The sequence below is a fragment of the Pseudorasbora parva genome, chromosome 13, assembly GCF_024679245.1.
Source record: "Pseudorasbora parva isolate DD20220531a chromosome 13, ASM2467924v1, whole genome shotgun sequence".
Lineage (NCBI taxonomy): Eukaryota > Metazoa > Chordata > Actinopteri > Cypriniformes > Gobionidae > Pseudorasbora > Pseudorasbora parva.
The window spans coordinates 29,976,493-29,994,532 of record NC_090184.1 but is presented as its reverse complement, the minus strand read 5'-3'; the positions used below and the strand labels follow the sequence as shown (position 1 = coordinate 29,994,532).

The 18,040-nt window shown below is 37.8% G+C and overlaps 1 protein-coding gene across 5 annotated transcripts in view; it reads right to left on the bottom strand.

Moving 5' to 3' along the window:
- magixa (MAGI family member, X-linked a) overlaps window positions 1-18,040 on the bottom strand; it is an 84,023-nt gene that overhangs the window by 54,879 nt on the left and 11,104 nt on the right. For 3 of the 5 annotated variants that reach the window (XM_067413879.1, XM_067413876.1, XM_067413875.1), the window contains exons 4-10: window positions 17,851-17,952; window positions 12,997-13,116; window positions 6,717-6,890; window positions 4,269-4,446; window positions 3,743-3,813; window positions 2,325-2,492; window positions 77-563 (exon numbers count right to left, since the gene is read on the bottom strand). In XM_067413879.1, coding sequence (XP_067269980.1) covers window positions 77-563; window positions 2,325-2,492; window positions 3,743-3,813; window positions 4,269-4,446; window positions 6,717-6,890; window positions 12,997-13,116; window positions 17,851-17,952 — 1,300 coding nt within the window. The remainder of the gene's footprint in view (window positions 1-76; window positions 564-2,324; window positions 2,493-3,742; window positions 3,814-4,268; window positions 4,447-6,716; window positions 6,891-12,996; window positions 13,117-17,850; window positions 17,953-18,040) is intronic. The other 2 variants (XM_067413878.1, XM_067413877.1) reach the window with 1 other exon arrangement.

The following is an 18,040-nucleotide window of genomic DNA, read 5'->3' as shown; positions in this document are numbered from 1 at the left end:
TCATTAATAAATATGTTTATATAATAATAGTGATAATAATAATAATAAAACTGGTTCGATACGCCATCCTGGTTACCTGCGTGTGACAACAGAGCTGACCTCTGTATCGCTGTGACTAGAGCTCATTCGCTCTGATGGGGGAGGGGCATTTGATGAAGGCACCGCCCCCAGCCCAATAGTCCCTCCCACTCCATTTCCATTGACCATTGAGTACTGGGGTGCTGTATTCCCATTAGCATCTAAGGACTCTTTCTGCATGCGGGGATAGAAGTTGTTGTGGTGGGACATGGAGCGATTGAGGTTCACCAAACCGGGCTGGTGTCCATCAGGATGTTGAACCTGGGATTGAGCAGCACTAGGGGCTGCAGGGTTGGCACTGGTTGGGTCAGAAGGGGAGGAGAGGCTGGTTTTGGGGCAGCCATCAGGGTTGTAGAGCATGGGGTAACCTCGGCGAAGAACCACATCCACACTATGACCCATGGGGACAGATTTCAGCATTTCTACCACTTCTTTATGGGACTGACCCAGCACACATGAGTCATTAATGTAGACCAGGATGTCCGCTGAGGGAGAGAGAGAGATATTTCTGTCATTTGTATTTGTATCACAAGGAATCAAAATGTCCTTAATCTTGTGATTTTAAAGAGCTCAGTGTACAGTGAAAACCAATTGCACATTTTAAAACTTCCTGCCAGTCAAAAAAGACAATTCAGAGAATGATGTTTGAATAATTTCAGAAAGGGGAGGATTTTTTTATTATTATTATTTATTTATTTTCTTCTTGTTTGTTTTCTAGGAGTGGGGGGCGTCAGGGTCTGGGACCCCATGTAGGGGACAGGGATAGTGTTATGTTGGAAGTGTGTGTGTGTGTGTGTGTGTGTGTGGGGGGGGGGGGGGGGGGGGGGATTCAGCACACGTGAGTGGACACAGTGGTGTGTGTAATAGAAGGCAGATTAAAACCTTACAGGCCCATCTGGATTAAGAGCAGATCAACAGATTCAAACCATGAGACCCTTCAAATCACCAAACACGTACACATATATACAGGCATAATAATCTAATCCACAAAGAGAGAGAGAGAGAGAGAGAGAGAGAAAGAGAGAGAGAGAGAGAGAGAGAGAGAGAGAGAGAGAGAGAGAGAGAGAGAGAGAGAGAGAGAGAGAGAGAGAGAGAGGGAGAGAGAGAGAGAGTGTCAAGGGATTTCCTGCCTAAAATAAAAGTGAGGATTGGAGGGATAGATTAGAGGATGAGGAGAGAGGAAAAGCAAACAGCTCACGCTCTTGTGGTAAAATCTATCTTTTATCCATCTGGTGTCCTTTTCTCTCCCCTGGTTTTTGTGCCATCTATAAATGATCTGACTTAAATCCAGATCTATGGGGCTTTTTGTCTTCTTTTAAGTATAAAAAGAGGACATTATAATCAGCAGAACCATTACATCACACATGATTCATAACGTCCTTAAGAGTCCGCTGCACAAATCTATGTGTGTTATTAAATTATTATATCTATCATACATCTATAAATATTTAAAGAGCTGACCCATTGAAGTGCCATCTCTTGTGCTGCAGATTTATACAGAGGCAGCAGAAAGCAAAAGCCACTTAGCAGTTTCCAACAGAGAATACTGGTGTTGCCAGGGTAATATGAATGCGGCATGCAGGAAAATCTTTACCAAAATCTCTACAACAGTGATGTTCGATTTTCTCAATGGGGAATTAGAATAAATGTTAAATAGCTTAAATGTATCAATAAAAAAAAAAAACAATTTGGATATAATTTAGATAATGCCTACCCACATTTCTAAATGTGTCATAGTGAGGAAAGACACAAGCAAAAAAAGTTTACTGAATAATATTAATACTACTAATAATAATAATAGTCATTGTAATAAATTATAAAAATGCAAAACATAGCTTTTTATATGGTCGGTGTTTGTGGTAGCAATGTACAATAAGGTTTCATTAGTTAATGTATTAACTAACAGGAACTAACAATGAGCAGCTCATTTGTTACTGTATTTGTTCATCTTTGCTGTTCATGGTTTGTTCATTTTAGTTCACAGTACATTAACTAACGTTTAAATAAATTTAAAATGTATTACTTACATTTTTTATTTTATTTTAATAAAGTATTAGCAAATGTTGAAATTAACATTAAAAATAAATAAATGCTTTATGAGTGCAGGTCATTATTAATTAATGTTAACTAATATAAATAAATAATGAAGCTTATTGTAAAGTGTTATCATGTTTGCAATATAGTACCAGCTGCAACCGTTTTTGTTTTTGTTTTTTTTAGGTCACAGTTAAAACTCCTAGTCTCACCTGTTTTGAGTGCAGATGGGCCTCCTGGGGTGACGCTGTACACCTGCAGGAACTCTCGAGGTCTACTGCCACCCACAATGTTGAAGCCAAACCCACGAGGCCCTTTCGACAGGCGAGTGTGTATGGAATAGCCCTTCAGTTCAGATGGTTGGTCTGTGAATGCAGGTACTAATTGACACAAACACACACACACACAAAGTTGGAGTTGGACAAAAGTTGGACAAAAGTGGCCGTTTCTAAATTTGTGGGTGTTTTCAAACCGATGGGTGTTTATAAATCATGCAGTAAAAAAAAAAAAAAAAAATCCCCTACACCCAATCCAACCCCTAAACTCTATTCACACTGTAATGTGGGCAAATCAGGTAACGTAGTAAAAGCGCCCCTCTGTTTATGGCCTCGCCCACTGATCTAGTAACTTCTATAACTATCCTGAACAGACCTATACTTGGAAAGTTCTAACAATGCCTAATCAACCACAATAAAGTGGTTCAGGATGGAGTTGACTCTGGCTAAACAACAGTGCCATCTGCTGGGAAGTGGGCTGTAGCCTACAATCACACACTTGTATATAGGGGAGTACTTTTTTATTTTAAAATACACTCTCCTATTTCAGATTAATTTGCAGAAAAGAAAACTGTGGCGCTTTACAAAACAGTGGCAATTTCTAAAACCACAAACTATCATACTACTCATACTAGCACTGCTTAAACGCGTGAGTTTCCATCTCCTAGGTGACAAATTACCCAGAAGTATTCATTTTCTAGTTTACTACTAACAATTTTTCACTTTTCATCTTTCATTTTTTCCAAGTCATCCTTTAAACAGACTGTACATTTACTTCCAACATGATAACTGAATGCCAGCCACTTGAATTATGCATGGTTCCACATACTATTTTTAAACAATAGCAGGCAGTATGCCATATGCATTACATATACGACTACATTTTAAAAATCATGCTTGAGCTAGATTTAAATACACAGTTTTTTTTCATAATTTTAAAGAATTTCATTGTAATCTCAGAATTTGAGCCCACTTGTATATTCATGCACATACATGCGTTTGTACGCGTGGGCTTCTTACACACATGCATAGTAACAGATGTAATGGCTTCAGAAAATCGTTCAGAAGACAGGACCTTCTGAAATACAGTATAAGAGACCATGCTTTGAATGATAGCGAAAATTAAAGGAAAAAGAGAGATGAGATGTGAAAGCCAGCGGGGAGGGATCGTGGATAAGGTTTCAAAGGCAAACGAAACAAGGGATAAGATGAAGGCATGAGAGAAAGACTAAATGGCTCCAGGAAGGTTCGTCATCAATCTTTGTGTGAAGACTGCAGAGAGAGCGAGTGTGTTTGGGAGCAAAACATGGAGAGGGGCCAAGCTCGTACACACACGTGCACATATATACACTCACACTCCGTCTTGCTGACAATCTCTTTGCCCTGAGTCCTTGGGTCCAGCCAGCTTGTGGTCTTTGAATTATGGCTGAAAAATGAGAGATGTGAGAGACTTTTCTACCCCACAAGGTTTTATCAGCAACTTTAAGATGAAATACAACAGCAGTACTGAGAGTAAAAAATATTAAGCAGACTTAATATTCATAGAGATTATAGATTTTTTTCATAGGCAAAGGCAATTTTTCATGGACGCACATCTTAAAGTTTGAATGTCACTTTTTTCTTTCCATATAATTGCATTAAAAATATTTACTTCTAACATGATAACTGGACTTCACCCTCTGAATGAAAAATGTAATTGACACGGATCTTAAAAGTTCAAATGTCGCCTTCGCACTTCAATAATCCAATGTGATATACAATGACATCATGTCAACTTTGAGTATAATCAAAAAGCAAATCAAAAGCAAATGACCTTCAGTCTCTATTTTGTCTATTTCTCACTATACCATCTTATTTTTCTTTCATCCCCTGCTGACTCACTTGATGTAATAGGGTTCACCCGAGTCACTGAACGCCAGCTCCCAGTTTTCAGGCAAAGCCCCTCCACGTGCTCCGTTCTCCATGGCAACCCCTCCATCCCGCCCACCGCCTGAATCCCATGTCTGATTAGGTGAGACAATGGTGGTGGGAGGGGCACTGCTGGCTCCTGCAGACCCCGCTGGGAAACAGAGAGTAGAGTACAGTAAACATGACATGAGATGCGGCCGTCTTGTATAATCTTTGGCTACCTCAGGCCAGCAAGAGGTCATGCTGTTCATGTTACTCTCCTCTTGCCAGCTCTAATATGAGAACAGCATCAATTCTGAACACAATTTCATATTATTTATTGTCAGAAACATTAAAAAATGCAAACATGCCATAGTTGAGCTGACATCCATTTGTCTTAAAAATCTGTGTGTTTTAAAATAAACTGCAAAATGGCGACCATGGAGTCAATTCCAGATATGCTGATTTTACTGGCTAGGAAAGAAATGTGTTTTGAGATTTATTTACATACATACAAATATTTTATATATATATATATATATATATATATATATATATATATATATATATATATATATATATATATATATATATATATATATATATTACACAAGCCCGATTCCAAAAAATCTGGATGCAATAAAAAGAATGCAATAATTTTCAAATCTATTTTATTCACAATAGAATATAGGAAACATATCAAATGTTGAAAGTGAAATATTTTGAAATGGCATGCCAAATTATTGGCTCATTTTGGATTTCATGAGAACAACACATTCCAAAAAAGTTGGGACAGGTAGCAAATTCAATAAGAGGCCGGAAAGGTTAAATGTACATATAAGGAACAGCTGGAGGACCAATTTGCAACTTATTAGGTCAATTGGCAACATGATTGGGTATAAAAAGAGCCTCTCAGAGTGGCAGTGTCTCTCAGATGTCAAGGTGGGCAGAGGTTCACCAATTACCCTAATGCTGTGAGGGAAAATAGTGGAGCAATATCAGAAAGGAGTTTCTCAGAGAAAAATTGGAATGAGTTTTCAAGTTATCATTCTCTACAGTCCATAATATCATCGAAAGATTCAGAGAATCTAGAACAATCTGTGCATAAGGATCAAGGCTTGGAAATTAAAAGGCTTAGTTAATTAAAATCTCTTGAAGCATCGAAAATACATTTGATCCAAAAATCACAGCTTTATTCAGCATTGTCTTCTCTTCCCTGTGTTTCTTCAATCCTCAAATAACTGATGTCACATAAGGACTACTTTGATAATGTTTTTATTACCTTTCTGGATATGGACAGTATAGTGTGCATACACTTCCATACGCTCTCAGACTAAATATAAAATATCTTAAAGTGTGTTCCAAAGATGAACGGAAGTCTTACGGGTGTGGAACAACATTAGGGTGAGTCATTAATGACATCAATTTCATTTTTGGGTGAAATAACCCTTTAAATCTCTATAGGTCAAAGTGGAAAAGTGTTCTGTGGTTAGGACAAGGACAACTCAAGTTGTTATCAGCGCTTAGTTCAGAAGCCATGCATTTCTAAAGGTATGGGGTTGCTTGAGTGTGTGTGTGTGTGTGGCATGGGCAGCTTGCACATCTGGAAAGGCACCATCAATGCTGAAAGGTATATCCAAGTTCTAGAACAACATATGTTCCCGTCCAGATATAGTCTCTTTCAGGGAAGACCTTGCATTTTCTAACATGACAATGTCAGACCACGTACTGCATCAATTACAACATCATGGCTGCGTAGAAGAAGGATCCAGGTACTGAAATAGCTAGCCTGCAGTCCAGAAAACAATTTCACCCATAGAAAACATTTGGCGCATCATAAAGAGGAAGATGCGACAAAAAAGACTCGAGACAGCTGAGCAACTAGAAGCCTGTATTAGACAAGAAAGGGACAACATTCCTATTCCTAAACTTGAGCAACATGTCTCCTCGGTCCCCAGATGTTTGCAGACTGTTATAAAAAGAAGAGGGGATGCCACACAGTGATAAACATGGAGTTGTCCCAACTTTTTTGAGATGTGTTGATGGCATGAAATTTAAAATTAACTTATTTTCCCCTTAAAATTATGCATTTTCTCAGTTTAAACATTTGATATGTCATCTATGTTGTATTCTAAATAAAATATTGAAATTTTAAACTTTCACATCATTGCATTCTGTTTATATTTACAATTTGTACAGTGTCCCAAATTTTATTGAATAGTAGTTTGATGTTAGTTTTAACAAAGGCTCGATTTCAAAAGATAAAGGTATTGTCTGAGTAACTGTGAAAAGAGATGCTGAGTTTTTCAAAGAAAGAAAAAGGAACCTAAAGGAGCACATTTAGAAGAAAAAAATAAAAGGATCCAAACCAGTGCATTGGGGTATCCTACAAGTAATAGATTATTTTTTCTAAATAAAGGTGGACCCAACAGCTGATAGTACCTGACAGACCAGAGTCTTCCTCACTGTTGTCACCTTCCTCCACAGCCTTTTCCAGGTTGCTGAGCGATTTGCTGCGGGTACGGAAGTTCCTCAGGAGGTTTCGATGTTCCTGGTATGTAATTGGGGGGCTGTCAGGACCGATGTGGACTGGCCGAGGTGTGCCATAATAGTTCCCTATTAAGACAGAGATGTTTTAGAAATGCCGCCGAAATGGCCCACAATCCAAAAACTGTTCCAACCAGCAAAATTCAAAAACAATGGCTTTGAACACAATACATTACATGCACTAACTGAAAAAAAACTGCAGTTCTTGACAAGATCATCCATTTTCAACCTAAAAACTATTGTCCTTTGAGTCAATTTCTAAGGCAGCCAAAGAGCCAAATTGCAGACCAGAACACAATAATCAAGCAGCATGAGGCTGTGGAACTTCAATATCTCAATTTTCAAAAAATATTTGGTCAGAAAATAGCCAAAATCCAGCAAAATACAAACCATATCATCTCCATTATCCCTCCCACTTTGCCAAGAAAATTGTGACCAAAAAAAGCTTTAAAATTTACAATTACCTGACATATAGACAAACATTTAAAACCACAAGTATTTTTTTTTTTCTAATTTAATACAAAATTCTTTATAACTTATTATTTTATTAAATGACAACATGCACTCAAGTTTACAAGTCTGGCAAGAGCTCCACAAAATCTGATGATCTATGTTATCCTGCATGATTTGAGTGAATGTTCCAAAAGATCATCTTGTGTATCAATGGAAGCAAGAAAATCTGAACTTTCGTACCAAGGAATTCACATTATCAGTGTCATAAATTTGATTAGTGACAGAGAAATAGTGTCAAATTAATCTTACGCCTTAACATTTCTTAATTTGAAAAAGTGTCCTTAAAATCCTAAAACTTTCCTGGTCTAAAATGCATGTGAAATGTGACCCTAAAGTCTTTTTTAAAGTAGAACTTTTTTGTATCACCAATTTTAATGATAAAGTTCTAGTTCTACATTTTATCAAGAGGATTTTTTTCCTGCTCCTGGCTGCTGCTGCTGCCCTAGATCATGCTCTCTTTAAAACCCTTAATCACTGCTGTTATGAAACTAATAAACTGACAGGATGTTCCAGAGTTCTTTTAGCAATCAGATCTATGGCGGCAACATGAGCTTAATCCACTTCTGAGCATCTACCTCTAAATCTCCAAAATAAAAGCATACAACAAAGTACTGTAAAAATTACAATTTACACTATAATAGCACTAGAGAGGCAAACTCCTCAGCTAAGAGAGTTTACAACAGCTCAGCAGTTGTATAATAGCTACATGTTTGGAATTTTCTGTGATGTTTAACTGTAGAATAACTCACTTGCTGTAGCTTATTTACAACTGGATAAAAAAATGAAAAGAGAGAGAGGGAATAGAGGTGGAGGGGTGATTGGAGACAGAGAATCTGAAAAAGGGATTACAGAGAAAAGCCTCTTTTCTCCAGTACAGAGTGATATAAAAGTAGGAGTGTGGTGTGGTTTCTAGCTAGAGAGATGACTAATGGGCTGTGGGGCATCATTGCTCAGGTGCTAAAAACACTTCTGTAGTTAATTATAGACATATTTAAAAAAAAAAAAATACGATAATACCATATTTCACATTTCTAGTATTATTTCTGGTGGGGGGTCAAAAAAAAAATTATTTTATTTTTTAAAGAAATTAATAATTTTATTAATAAAAAAGGAACTTTATATTAAATAAAACAATTCTAAAAAAAATGCATAATGGTTTCCACAAAAATATTACATAGCACATCTGTTTTCTACATTGATAATAAATGTTTCTTGTGCACCAAATCAGCATTAGAATGATTTCTGAAGGACCACGTGAGACTGAAGACTGGTAACCTAGAAATCTAGGCGGCAGCAAATGTAATTCGCAGCCAGGGTCGTCCACCAACTGTCTGTGAAAAACCAAACTCTGGTCAGGCCAATCACATCATGTATAGAGTTGGTGGGCAGGCTTAACATAATGATGGCACAGTTGCGACGGTTCCGTGTGCTACTTGAAAACAAAAAAGCTGGCGAACAGCGGTCTTTCAAATCAGCTTTGGCCATGACTCTGGAAGAATTTAAAATATATTGAAAATTTGAAATAGAAAACAAGTACTTCAATGTGTAATAATATTTCACAATGTTATTGTTTTAAATTTTCTATTGAATTTTTTTTTTAAATCAAATAAATGTAACCTTAGTGAGAAGCCTTGGTGAGTCTTCTTTTAAAACATAAAAAAATCTTACCAACCCCAAAATTTTGAACACTAATGTATAATAAATAGTGAAGATTTTGAGATTTTGCCAAATTTAAGTAAAAACCTGAAGGAAACCTGAAAACATCTCTATTGGCGATATTGAAGTGATTAGACCATGACTTTACATCATTCATCAGCCCTTGAGCTCCCCAAAAGCAAGTGTGCAACTCCAACCAACTCCATAAGGGACCGACTCAACTGAGATAGACATAAGTGAACCATATCTTTCTTACTTTCCAAAGACAAAAGAAAGTAATGTGGCACAGCAGTATCAAAAACACGAGTCAGCATATTCATAAATCCAAGAGCTGCAACTTTGAAGGATGTCATAGTGTGAATCTGCAGCTGTGTGTGAGACCCTTAACAAAGACATCAGCAGGCTCAGACATCAGTCTGCATTACACGCTTGTTCTCTCTCCATTACGGCTCTTTTTCAGCTCTTTCTGCTGATAACGTTGGAGGACAGAACCGAGCCAGCAGGGCACTTTTCTCCGCAGTCTGGAGGGTGCTTCTCTTAATTCTGATTGGTTTGAGCATTTGGAGCTTTGGCGTAAAGCCCTGACCCTCACCATGTGTTCACAAGCACACACAAACTCAAATGCATGCACACACAATATACGCAGTTGAACAATAAATAACGCCTTCTATATCAAAACCATATCAGGGCCAGTATGTTCCATATGTTTTCATAAACTAGTAGGCTCAGATACATTTTCCATGTTGAATTTTTCTGTGAAATTCTGAATGTCTGCAATGTCTGAATGCAAAAAGCTCTTTTTAAAAGTTTAATCTGACCATAGAACCCGGTCCCTTTTGAAGTTTTTAGTAGTGTCTGACAACTGAATTATGTTGGAGTTTGTTTTTGGATGAGAGCAGGTAATTTATTTTAAAAACCTCCCAGACAACACGTTTGATCTCTCTGGCCCCAAGACTATAATTTCTGCAATTCTCAAGCTGTGATCCTTGGAGAGACTTCAGCCACTCAAGCTCTCATCCTCACCATGTGTTAAGATAATAAAGACACGCGTCCTCTTCCAAACAGATTTATAACATTTTTAGATGATTTTGAACTTCTTAATTATTGCCCTAAAGGTGACATAGGAATTTGAATGCTTCAAATGCTATTTTCTTACAGCCACTTTCTATTTTGATCAAAACAGCAAAATAAAGTTTTTTTTATTGATGTTACTTCTAATTTACTGTATACTCCTGTGAAACAAGAAGTCATGGCTTGACAATTACATGTTCCTGGTTACCTGTGCTTAAAATTCGTTTTAAATATGAATGAGAATATACGCTATATTGCCAAAAGTATTGGGATACCTCCCAAAATCAATGAATTCAGGTGTTCCAAACACTTCCATGGCCACAGGTGTATAATATCAAGCACCTAGGCATGCAGACAACTTCTACAGACGTGTGAAAGAATGGCTCGCTCTCAGGAGCTCAGTGAATTCAAGTGTGGTACTGTGATAGTTTGCCACCCGTGCAGGTCCATTCGTGAAATTTCCTCACCACTTTTATATTTCACAGTCAACTGTTAGTGGTATTATAACAAAAGTGGAAGCAATTGGGAACAGCAGCAACTCAGCCAAAAAAAATGTAAAAATGGTAAAAATCACAGAGCGGGGTCAGCACATGCTGAGGCACACAGTACACAGAAGTTGCCAACTTTCTGCCGAGTCAATAGCTACAGACCCCCAAACCTTGTATGGCCTTCAGATTAGCTCAAGAACAGATAGCTTCATGGAATGGGTTTCCATGGCCAAGCAAGTGCAATGCAAAGCGTTAGATGCAGTGGTGTAGAGCAGGGCTATTCAAATCTTACCCTGGAGGGCCAATGCACTGCAGAGTTTAGCTCCAACCCTGATCAAACACACCCACCTGTGATTTTCTAATGATCCTGGAGACATTGATTAGCATGTTCAGGTGTGCTTGATTAAGGTTGGAGCTAAACTCTGCACTGCATTGGCCCTCCAGGGTAAGATTTGAATAGCCCTGGTGTAGAGCATGTCACCACTGGACTCTAGAACAGTATGTATGTAAAGGCAGGTGTTCCAAAACTTTTGCCAAAGGGGTGCCAATAATTGTGGCCAACATGTATTGGAGAAAAACATTTATTTCATAATAAATGTCATAATGTGACACACTTTTAATTTTACTTGTGAAAGGTTATATTTTTGCTATATTTTTTTTTTAATGAAAGATCAAAAGGATAAACAATGCAGATTTATTTTCACAGCCGTTGATCATATTTACCAGGGGTGCCAGTAATTCTGACCCTGACTGTAATCATTATACAAATGCCAATGGCAGTTTTTTTCAAGACTTTGGGAATCCTGGAATTAAAATAAGAAATATTTTGATATTTTGTGGCTTATTTTAATTAAACTTAAAGTCATGTTGAGACCACCCTAAAGTTTGCTGAGACCCCCTAGTTGGCCCCGACCCCCTGGTTGAGAAACAATGGTTTAGATCAGTCAACCAGTGGGTCGCGACCCTAACTGGGTAGAAAGACTGTTTTGAGTGGGTCCACAGTGTATATAGTCAAAGAAGCAACAACAAAAATGTCATTCTAATTTTTTTTATGATGCAAAACCTTTATTTTGAAAGACATGCATGAAAGCAGTTGACTCTTCTGTCAGATACAGTTTAAGTAAAGAGTGCCTGAGAAAAAACGCATTGTCCTGATTCAGTATCTGCTGTCAGATGAAATGTTGTCAGGCTATATATATGTCAGTGTCATTATTCTAATGTTATTTTCGTTTTTAAAAAACGAACTTCCCTGTACTGTCAGATGTTATACTGTGCTTGCTTGTACGCGCAAATGCAGATGCACGCGCTATATATCACTTCACTAAATATAAAGAGCAGATAAAATTACATGCACATAATGTTGTAGTTTTGTTGTCAATTATTAAGTCATAATGAAATTACCAAAAAGTACCAATAATAACTGGTACATCACGTGTTAGTTGGAAAGAATTTGCATGCAGTTATAATGTTTATTCTATTCATTAGGATCAGTGTTAATGTTTTATTAAAGGTTCATGTTAGTATTGTGTATTTACCATAATAACTGTAGTTACCGTAACCCCAAAATACCACTTTATTTTCACTTTGTGTTATTTTGTGTATTTTTAAATGACAGTGGCTCACACTAACTGTATTGTATTAACAAAAACTTTTTGGACTGCTATTTAGTAGCATTATTTTAAAACAGCAGTTAATTAATCAGTGTTATTATATTTTTACTAAGATATTTTTACAATGTGTGTGCAAGTGGAATAGTACATGTCTATGTGTGGGAACTATTTTTATGAAACATTTTTTCCTTGGCTTTTAAAAACAAATGTAATAATACAAATTATAACTATTTTGCTTTAAAAAACAAAAAACAATATGCTGTGTATAATATACTGTGTGTATACTGAAAGAAATGGTCGTGGCTTAAGGGGGTCGCACACCGGACGCGGAGCTCGGCGGCCCTCGGCGGCGCACCACGTCTTTAAAATTCGAACACATTGTTTTCAATGAGTGTACGCACACCGGTGGCGGCATTCGGCGCTTGTCCGCGGCGACTCAGGAAGTTGTTCTAAATCCTGCCGTGCCACAGAGCGCCATTTCAAGGCTTTATATTAAAAGTATATTATTGTTAAGGTATACTGATTTCACCCTTTGCTACAAGCCACATTTGTTTTCCATTCTGAGTTCAACAGCTTGAATAAAGTCTAAACATATTTTGGGGAAATGTATAATAAACATAGCCTTTTAAAATCCTTTTAGAATGTGCGCGTCCGGTGTGCGATACCCGAGACGTTGCGGGGCACGCTGCGCGGCACGCTGCGCGGCGCGCCGCCGAGCTCCGCATCCGGTGTGCGACCCCCTTTAATGACCCTGGAAATGTGAGTCCCGTGGCCAAACCATTTCAGACCCACTCGTTCCGATGCATTAAGTATATACAAGAAGATGCTGATTCTGACCTTTGAACTTCCCACTTTCCAGCAGGGCTCCAGACTCTTCCAGAGAGAAGAATTCCTCAATGGAGACAAAGTTATAATCCACCCCTGAGATCTCTCCATCCCGTGGTTGCCTGGTCGTACCTGGGTCGGGGCAGAGAGAGCAAGCATATGAATGTAATAATCAAAAAAAAACAAAAAACCTTGTGCTTTTTGCCTAACTTAGTAAAAAAGACATGAATTTGTTACAAGAAGACAACAAGCTATTTAGAGAGAATGTAAAAATAGGAAGGCTATAGTGCTAGATATAGCATTTTAAAAGATCACTCATTATTTTTTCATAAACTTGCATCTTCCCTTTGCTAAAAATCTAATGCATTTTTGAAGAAAAAAAGACCATCCTGATGACATCACCAGGAAGCAAGTTTCTTTGATGCGATTGATGTTTGGATCCACAGACTTCAGAGAAAACAGACACATCTGTCACACAGAACTTTTAGCAAGTTGATTGGCCTTGATATGGAAAAGAGGCGGAGTTTAATATCTGATCCGAGCGTCAAATGAGGTTAAAATCAGTTAAGTACCAGCGTTTACACACTAAATAAAGTTTTATTTAACAAAGTTCAGTAGGAGCACATTCATGTATTCAATCAAACAGGGCAAGAGAAAGCTGGTATGTATAGACATCCCTCAGCTCTGTCCCTCGACTGTTTCACAGTATCCCTCCGCCACCCCATTGCCTTACTCTGGCTGGTTTCTATCCCGGTTAAGGAGGGAGAGTACTCTGGGTTCAGGCCAAATTATGAGCTTTACCAGGACAGCATGCCAAATAAGTATTAATTACTATATCTGATTTAATGTATGTGTAAACTTGTGAACTATATAATCAAATAAACTACCCCATAATGTCAACATGAAAGAAATATGTTATGTACATAAGTATTCACAGCCTTGGCAATGACAAGCTCAGGTACATCTTCTTTCCACTGATCATCTTTGAGATGTTTCTACAACTGGTTTGGTGTCAACCTGTGGAAAAAATTAGTTGATTGGACATGATTTGGCACACATTATCTCTGTGGAGAGAGGAGAACCTTTTTCAGAAGAACAACCATCTCTGCAGCATTCCATCAATTAGGCTGTATGGTAAAGATGGAAGCCACTCTTCAGTGAAAGGCCACCTGGAGTTTGCCAAAAGGTAAACCTAAAGGACTCTCAGACCATAAGAAACAAATGTCCCCTGGTAGAAAAAGTGGAAATCATGTGAGCAGAGTGGAAATCATGTGAGCAGAGTGGAAATCATGTTCGTGGGGGATTGAGATTGAAAAGAGCACTTTCACTTTCAAAGGGGAAGGGACCCTCCTTGTGTCCACTGTCTGGAGGAAACCAAGCATTGCTCATCACAGAGAAGCATGGTGGTGGCAGCATCATGCCGTGGGGATGTTTTTCAGCAGCAGTAACTGGGAGATTATTCAGGATCGAGGGAAAGATGATGAATGCAGCAATGTACAGAGACATTCTTGATGGAATGTTCATCTTCCAACAGTACAACCACCCTAAGCACACAGCCAAGATAACAAAGGAGTGGATATGGGACAACTCTGGGACTGTTCATGAGCGGCCCCGCCAGAGCTCAGATTTGAACCCAAATGAACATCTCTGGAGAGATCTGAAAATGGCTGTGCACCGACGCTCCCCATCCAACCGGATAGAGCCTTAAAGGTCCTACAAAGAATGGGAGAAAATGCCCAAAAATAGGTGTGCCAAGCTTGTAGCATCATACTCAAAAAGACTTGAGGCTATAATTGGTGCCAAAGGTGCTTCAAAAGTATCGAGCAAAGTGTTTTTTGTTATTGTTTTTTTATAAACTAGATTTCAAACAAACTTCTTTCACATTGTCACTATGGGTAAACAATTGAGGGTAATAATAATGAATTAAATCCATTTTGGAATAAGAGTGTAGCATAAAATATGGAAAAAGTGAAGCGCTGTAATACTTTCCGGATGCACTATGTCTGTGTCTATTTGCATATGATTTTGGTGGTGTGAGGTGACACCTGATTATGATTTCAAACACTTCAGACTTGCTCTATAATCCCATAGTGATGAGATTATACAACTTCCTCTCAGCTTTCCATCTCGAGTGAAAGTTGGGACAAGTGGATTTTCCTGAGGTAAATAAGCAGTGCATCCCAATTTAGGCTAAACTGATCACTGCAATTCTGGCGTTGTAGAAGAGATACAGTAGGAAACCTGCATGCTTTGATCAATTGAACTTGCCAACATAACAAATGGCTCTGAAGCAAAAGTCTTCAGGAAGAGAAAAGGTACATGGTTTATGAGGTAGTGCACCTATCGCATGGATACAACAGTTATTCAACATCAAGCAGGATTGTAATGACTTAAAAGCCTTCAGCCACCATATACAATAAATCACCCATTAATAACAAAACACTGCATTGTTCCAAGGTATTATACACCCCATATATGACATCACAGTGCCTGTATTGCATTAATCCTAAAGACAGCCAATGCAAGAGCATGAGTGTTTTTTTCCCTCTTGAAACAATGACGTTTTTACGCAACACATTTGAGCCATACACATTCACTCTGAAATGAATCTCTAATGAATGTGTAGGATGAGACATTAAGGATTTAGACACTGAGGACTTTTTACTTCTGTAATAATGTGACAGATTTAAACTGGAGATTTAACAAGAACAAAACCTTTTTATCCAGCAGAACCTGATTGGATTCTGAAAAGCAAGTATAAAATATCAGAACGAAGCCAGGTGGTCGGGGTTGAAAAATATGGATTTGTGATATCAAGTTGCAAGTTATCACATCTTGATGAAAGATTACTTTTTTTTTTTTTTTGGGAATATAATGTACTGATGAATTATGCACAATGCGACCAGAAATGTGTATTAGAAAAGTTGATTATGATAGATAAATGTTGATTTCATGTTGACTCTAAAAGCCCATCTGCAACTGTATATGCTAACCATTTAACATGACGTTTTGCACCTGGTTAAATATAGCCGCATACTTTTTTTTATAATGACACACCTGTGCTATTTTATCTTAAAAGAAAAGAAAAGAGGAGCATCTTACAGTTTAGTCTTCTAATTGCCTGCAATCAATTTAGAGATGTGACATTTTGAATAAACGGGAACATTTTTGGGAAAGCCTTTAAGTTTGAGTAGATAGGCTGTGCAACTAAACCGACAGATAAATGGCTATGTGAATGGGTGCACGAAAATGTGTGTGCTTGTGTGTACATTTGCAAGCGTGCGTGAATGGGTCTGTGTTTGGGTGCTTACACGCTTATGCGTATATGCAAGCACAGGAGTGCTGAAAGGCACAGCAGGGTACCTTAAGCTGAAGACAAAGACAAATGTGCAGCTTTGGGATTCAAGAGCAGGAAATAGGCAAAGTTTGAATCATGCAGGACGGATTAAATGCATCAGCTGTGATGGCGAACGGGAGCCTGATGCCAGCATGAGCTATACATTAATAAATGCATGCAATCATCTCTGAAAATAGTTGCCATTTTGTTACCAAGGCAAAATATGGAACAGTGCCATTCACAATGAATGCACTGCTGTGACATTTGATGACAGTTGCCATGGCAATGGTTAAAGTGCATCGCATTGCCTCAAAGTGACTGAACCTTTGACTCGGCATGTGGTTTGACATGATTGTAAACTGGATTTGTTTACAGTCTCTGAGAGCATTAAAGCATGAGATTGCATGCATGCTTTTGTTGGCTGATAAAATCCAGGATCTCATTTCTCATATATATGAACCTGTTTGTGTTTTCAATGCAGTTGTTTTACTGCAGGGGTTTTCAACCTTTTTAGGCAAGGAACCCTTGGTGGATAGAGAGAATGAGCAGCCATTTTACATATTGTGAAATCTTGTGTAGCCATGCCTTTGACTGAAAAGCATGAGGATTGATCCATATTGAATTGTAAAATTAATGTAAGTAGTGGGCTTTATAGAAAAAATAAAAAATAAATAAAACACTAGAGAAAATATAGAACATTTTATAGAAAATAGAAAATTTTAAAGAAAAGAAAATACTAGAAAAAACATTTGGTTAAAAATGTATAAAGTCAGTGACCCATTTATTTCACTTGCGTTTTTCAGGAAAAATAAAAACCACACAAAACCCAAATGAAATTTTCACTAGCCCAATCAAAACCACTTTTGAGTGCAGTTTAAAATCAGATTAAAGTCATTTATTTTATGCAGTTGTCTGTGACAAATGTGTCCTCAAGAAATTATGTTTTATTAACAATGTTCGGGAGGAGCATGTACTAATGATCTACCCAATCACCACGAGAGGAGGCCTACTTATACAGCCGCTTAAATTCGACCGCTCCAGACATCTTGACATGGTCAGTATGTAATCATTCACAGTAATAATTAAAGATGCAACAACATTACACAGCTTCTGGTTGTTAAACTGCTGCGATTTAAATCCGTAAAGAAGTGGGATAACCTTTCACAAGTGAGAATGTGTTTTGTGTTTTCATATGCAATAACTTAATATTACAGGTTTTTATGGTAACTTTTTTATTCCTGTGTTAGCTGACACCTTTATCTTGTTGTATTGTATTAGTTTAGCAAAATAATCTGCTTAAGTCAATTGCAATTCTTTCTTCCAAGCGTCTAATTATCAACTTGCTCTTGAATATTCACGTACTGGCTTTGAATGTTCCAATATGGCGGATGGCTTACGTATAGCCGCCCATAGAAACAGCCGCTAATGAGGATCTATGTTTATATATCTATGGTTAGAAGAGTCAGTCTTAAAAATGGATTTAAAGAAAAAACGATTTCCCCTGAAGTCTAAATGAAGCCTATGTTCACCTTCAATGACAAACATGGGCGAATCCAGTGATTGTTTCATCCTCAAAAGCACTTGTTGTGCCAACCTGGTATCTTGTAAACATGACTTTGTTTTCAAATGGACTGATGAAAAAAGAGAAAAAAAGGAAAGTCAGCCAATCAGATTAGAGTTTACCAGATGAAGAGAGCACTTTTCAGTTTTGGCTGCAAA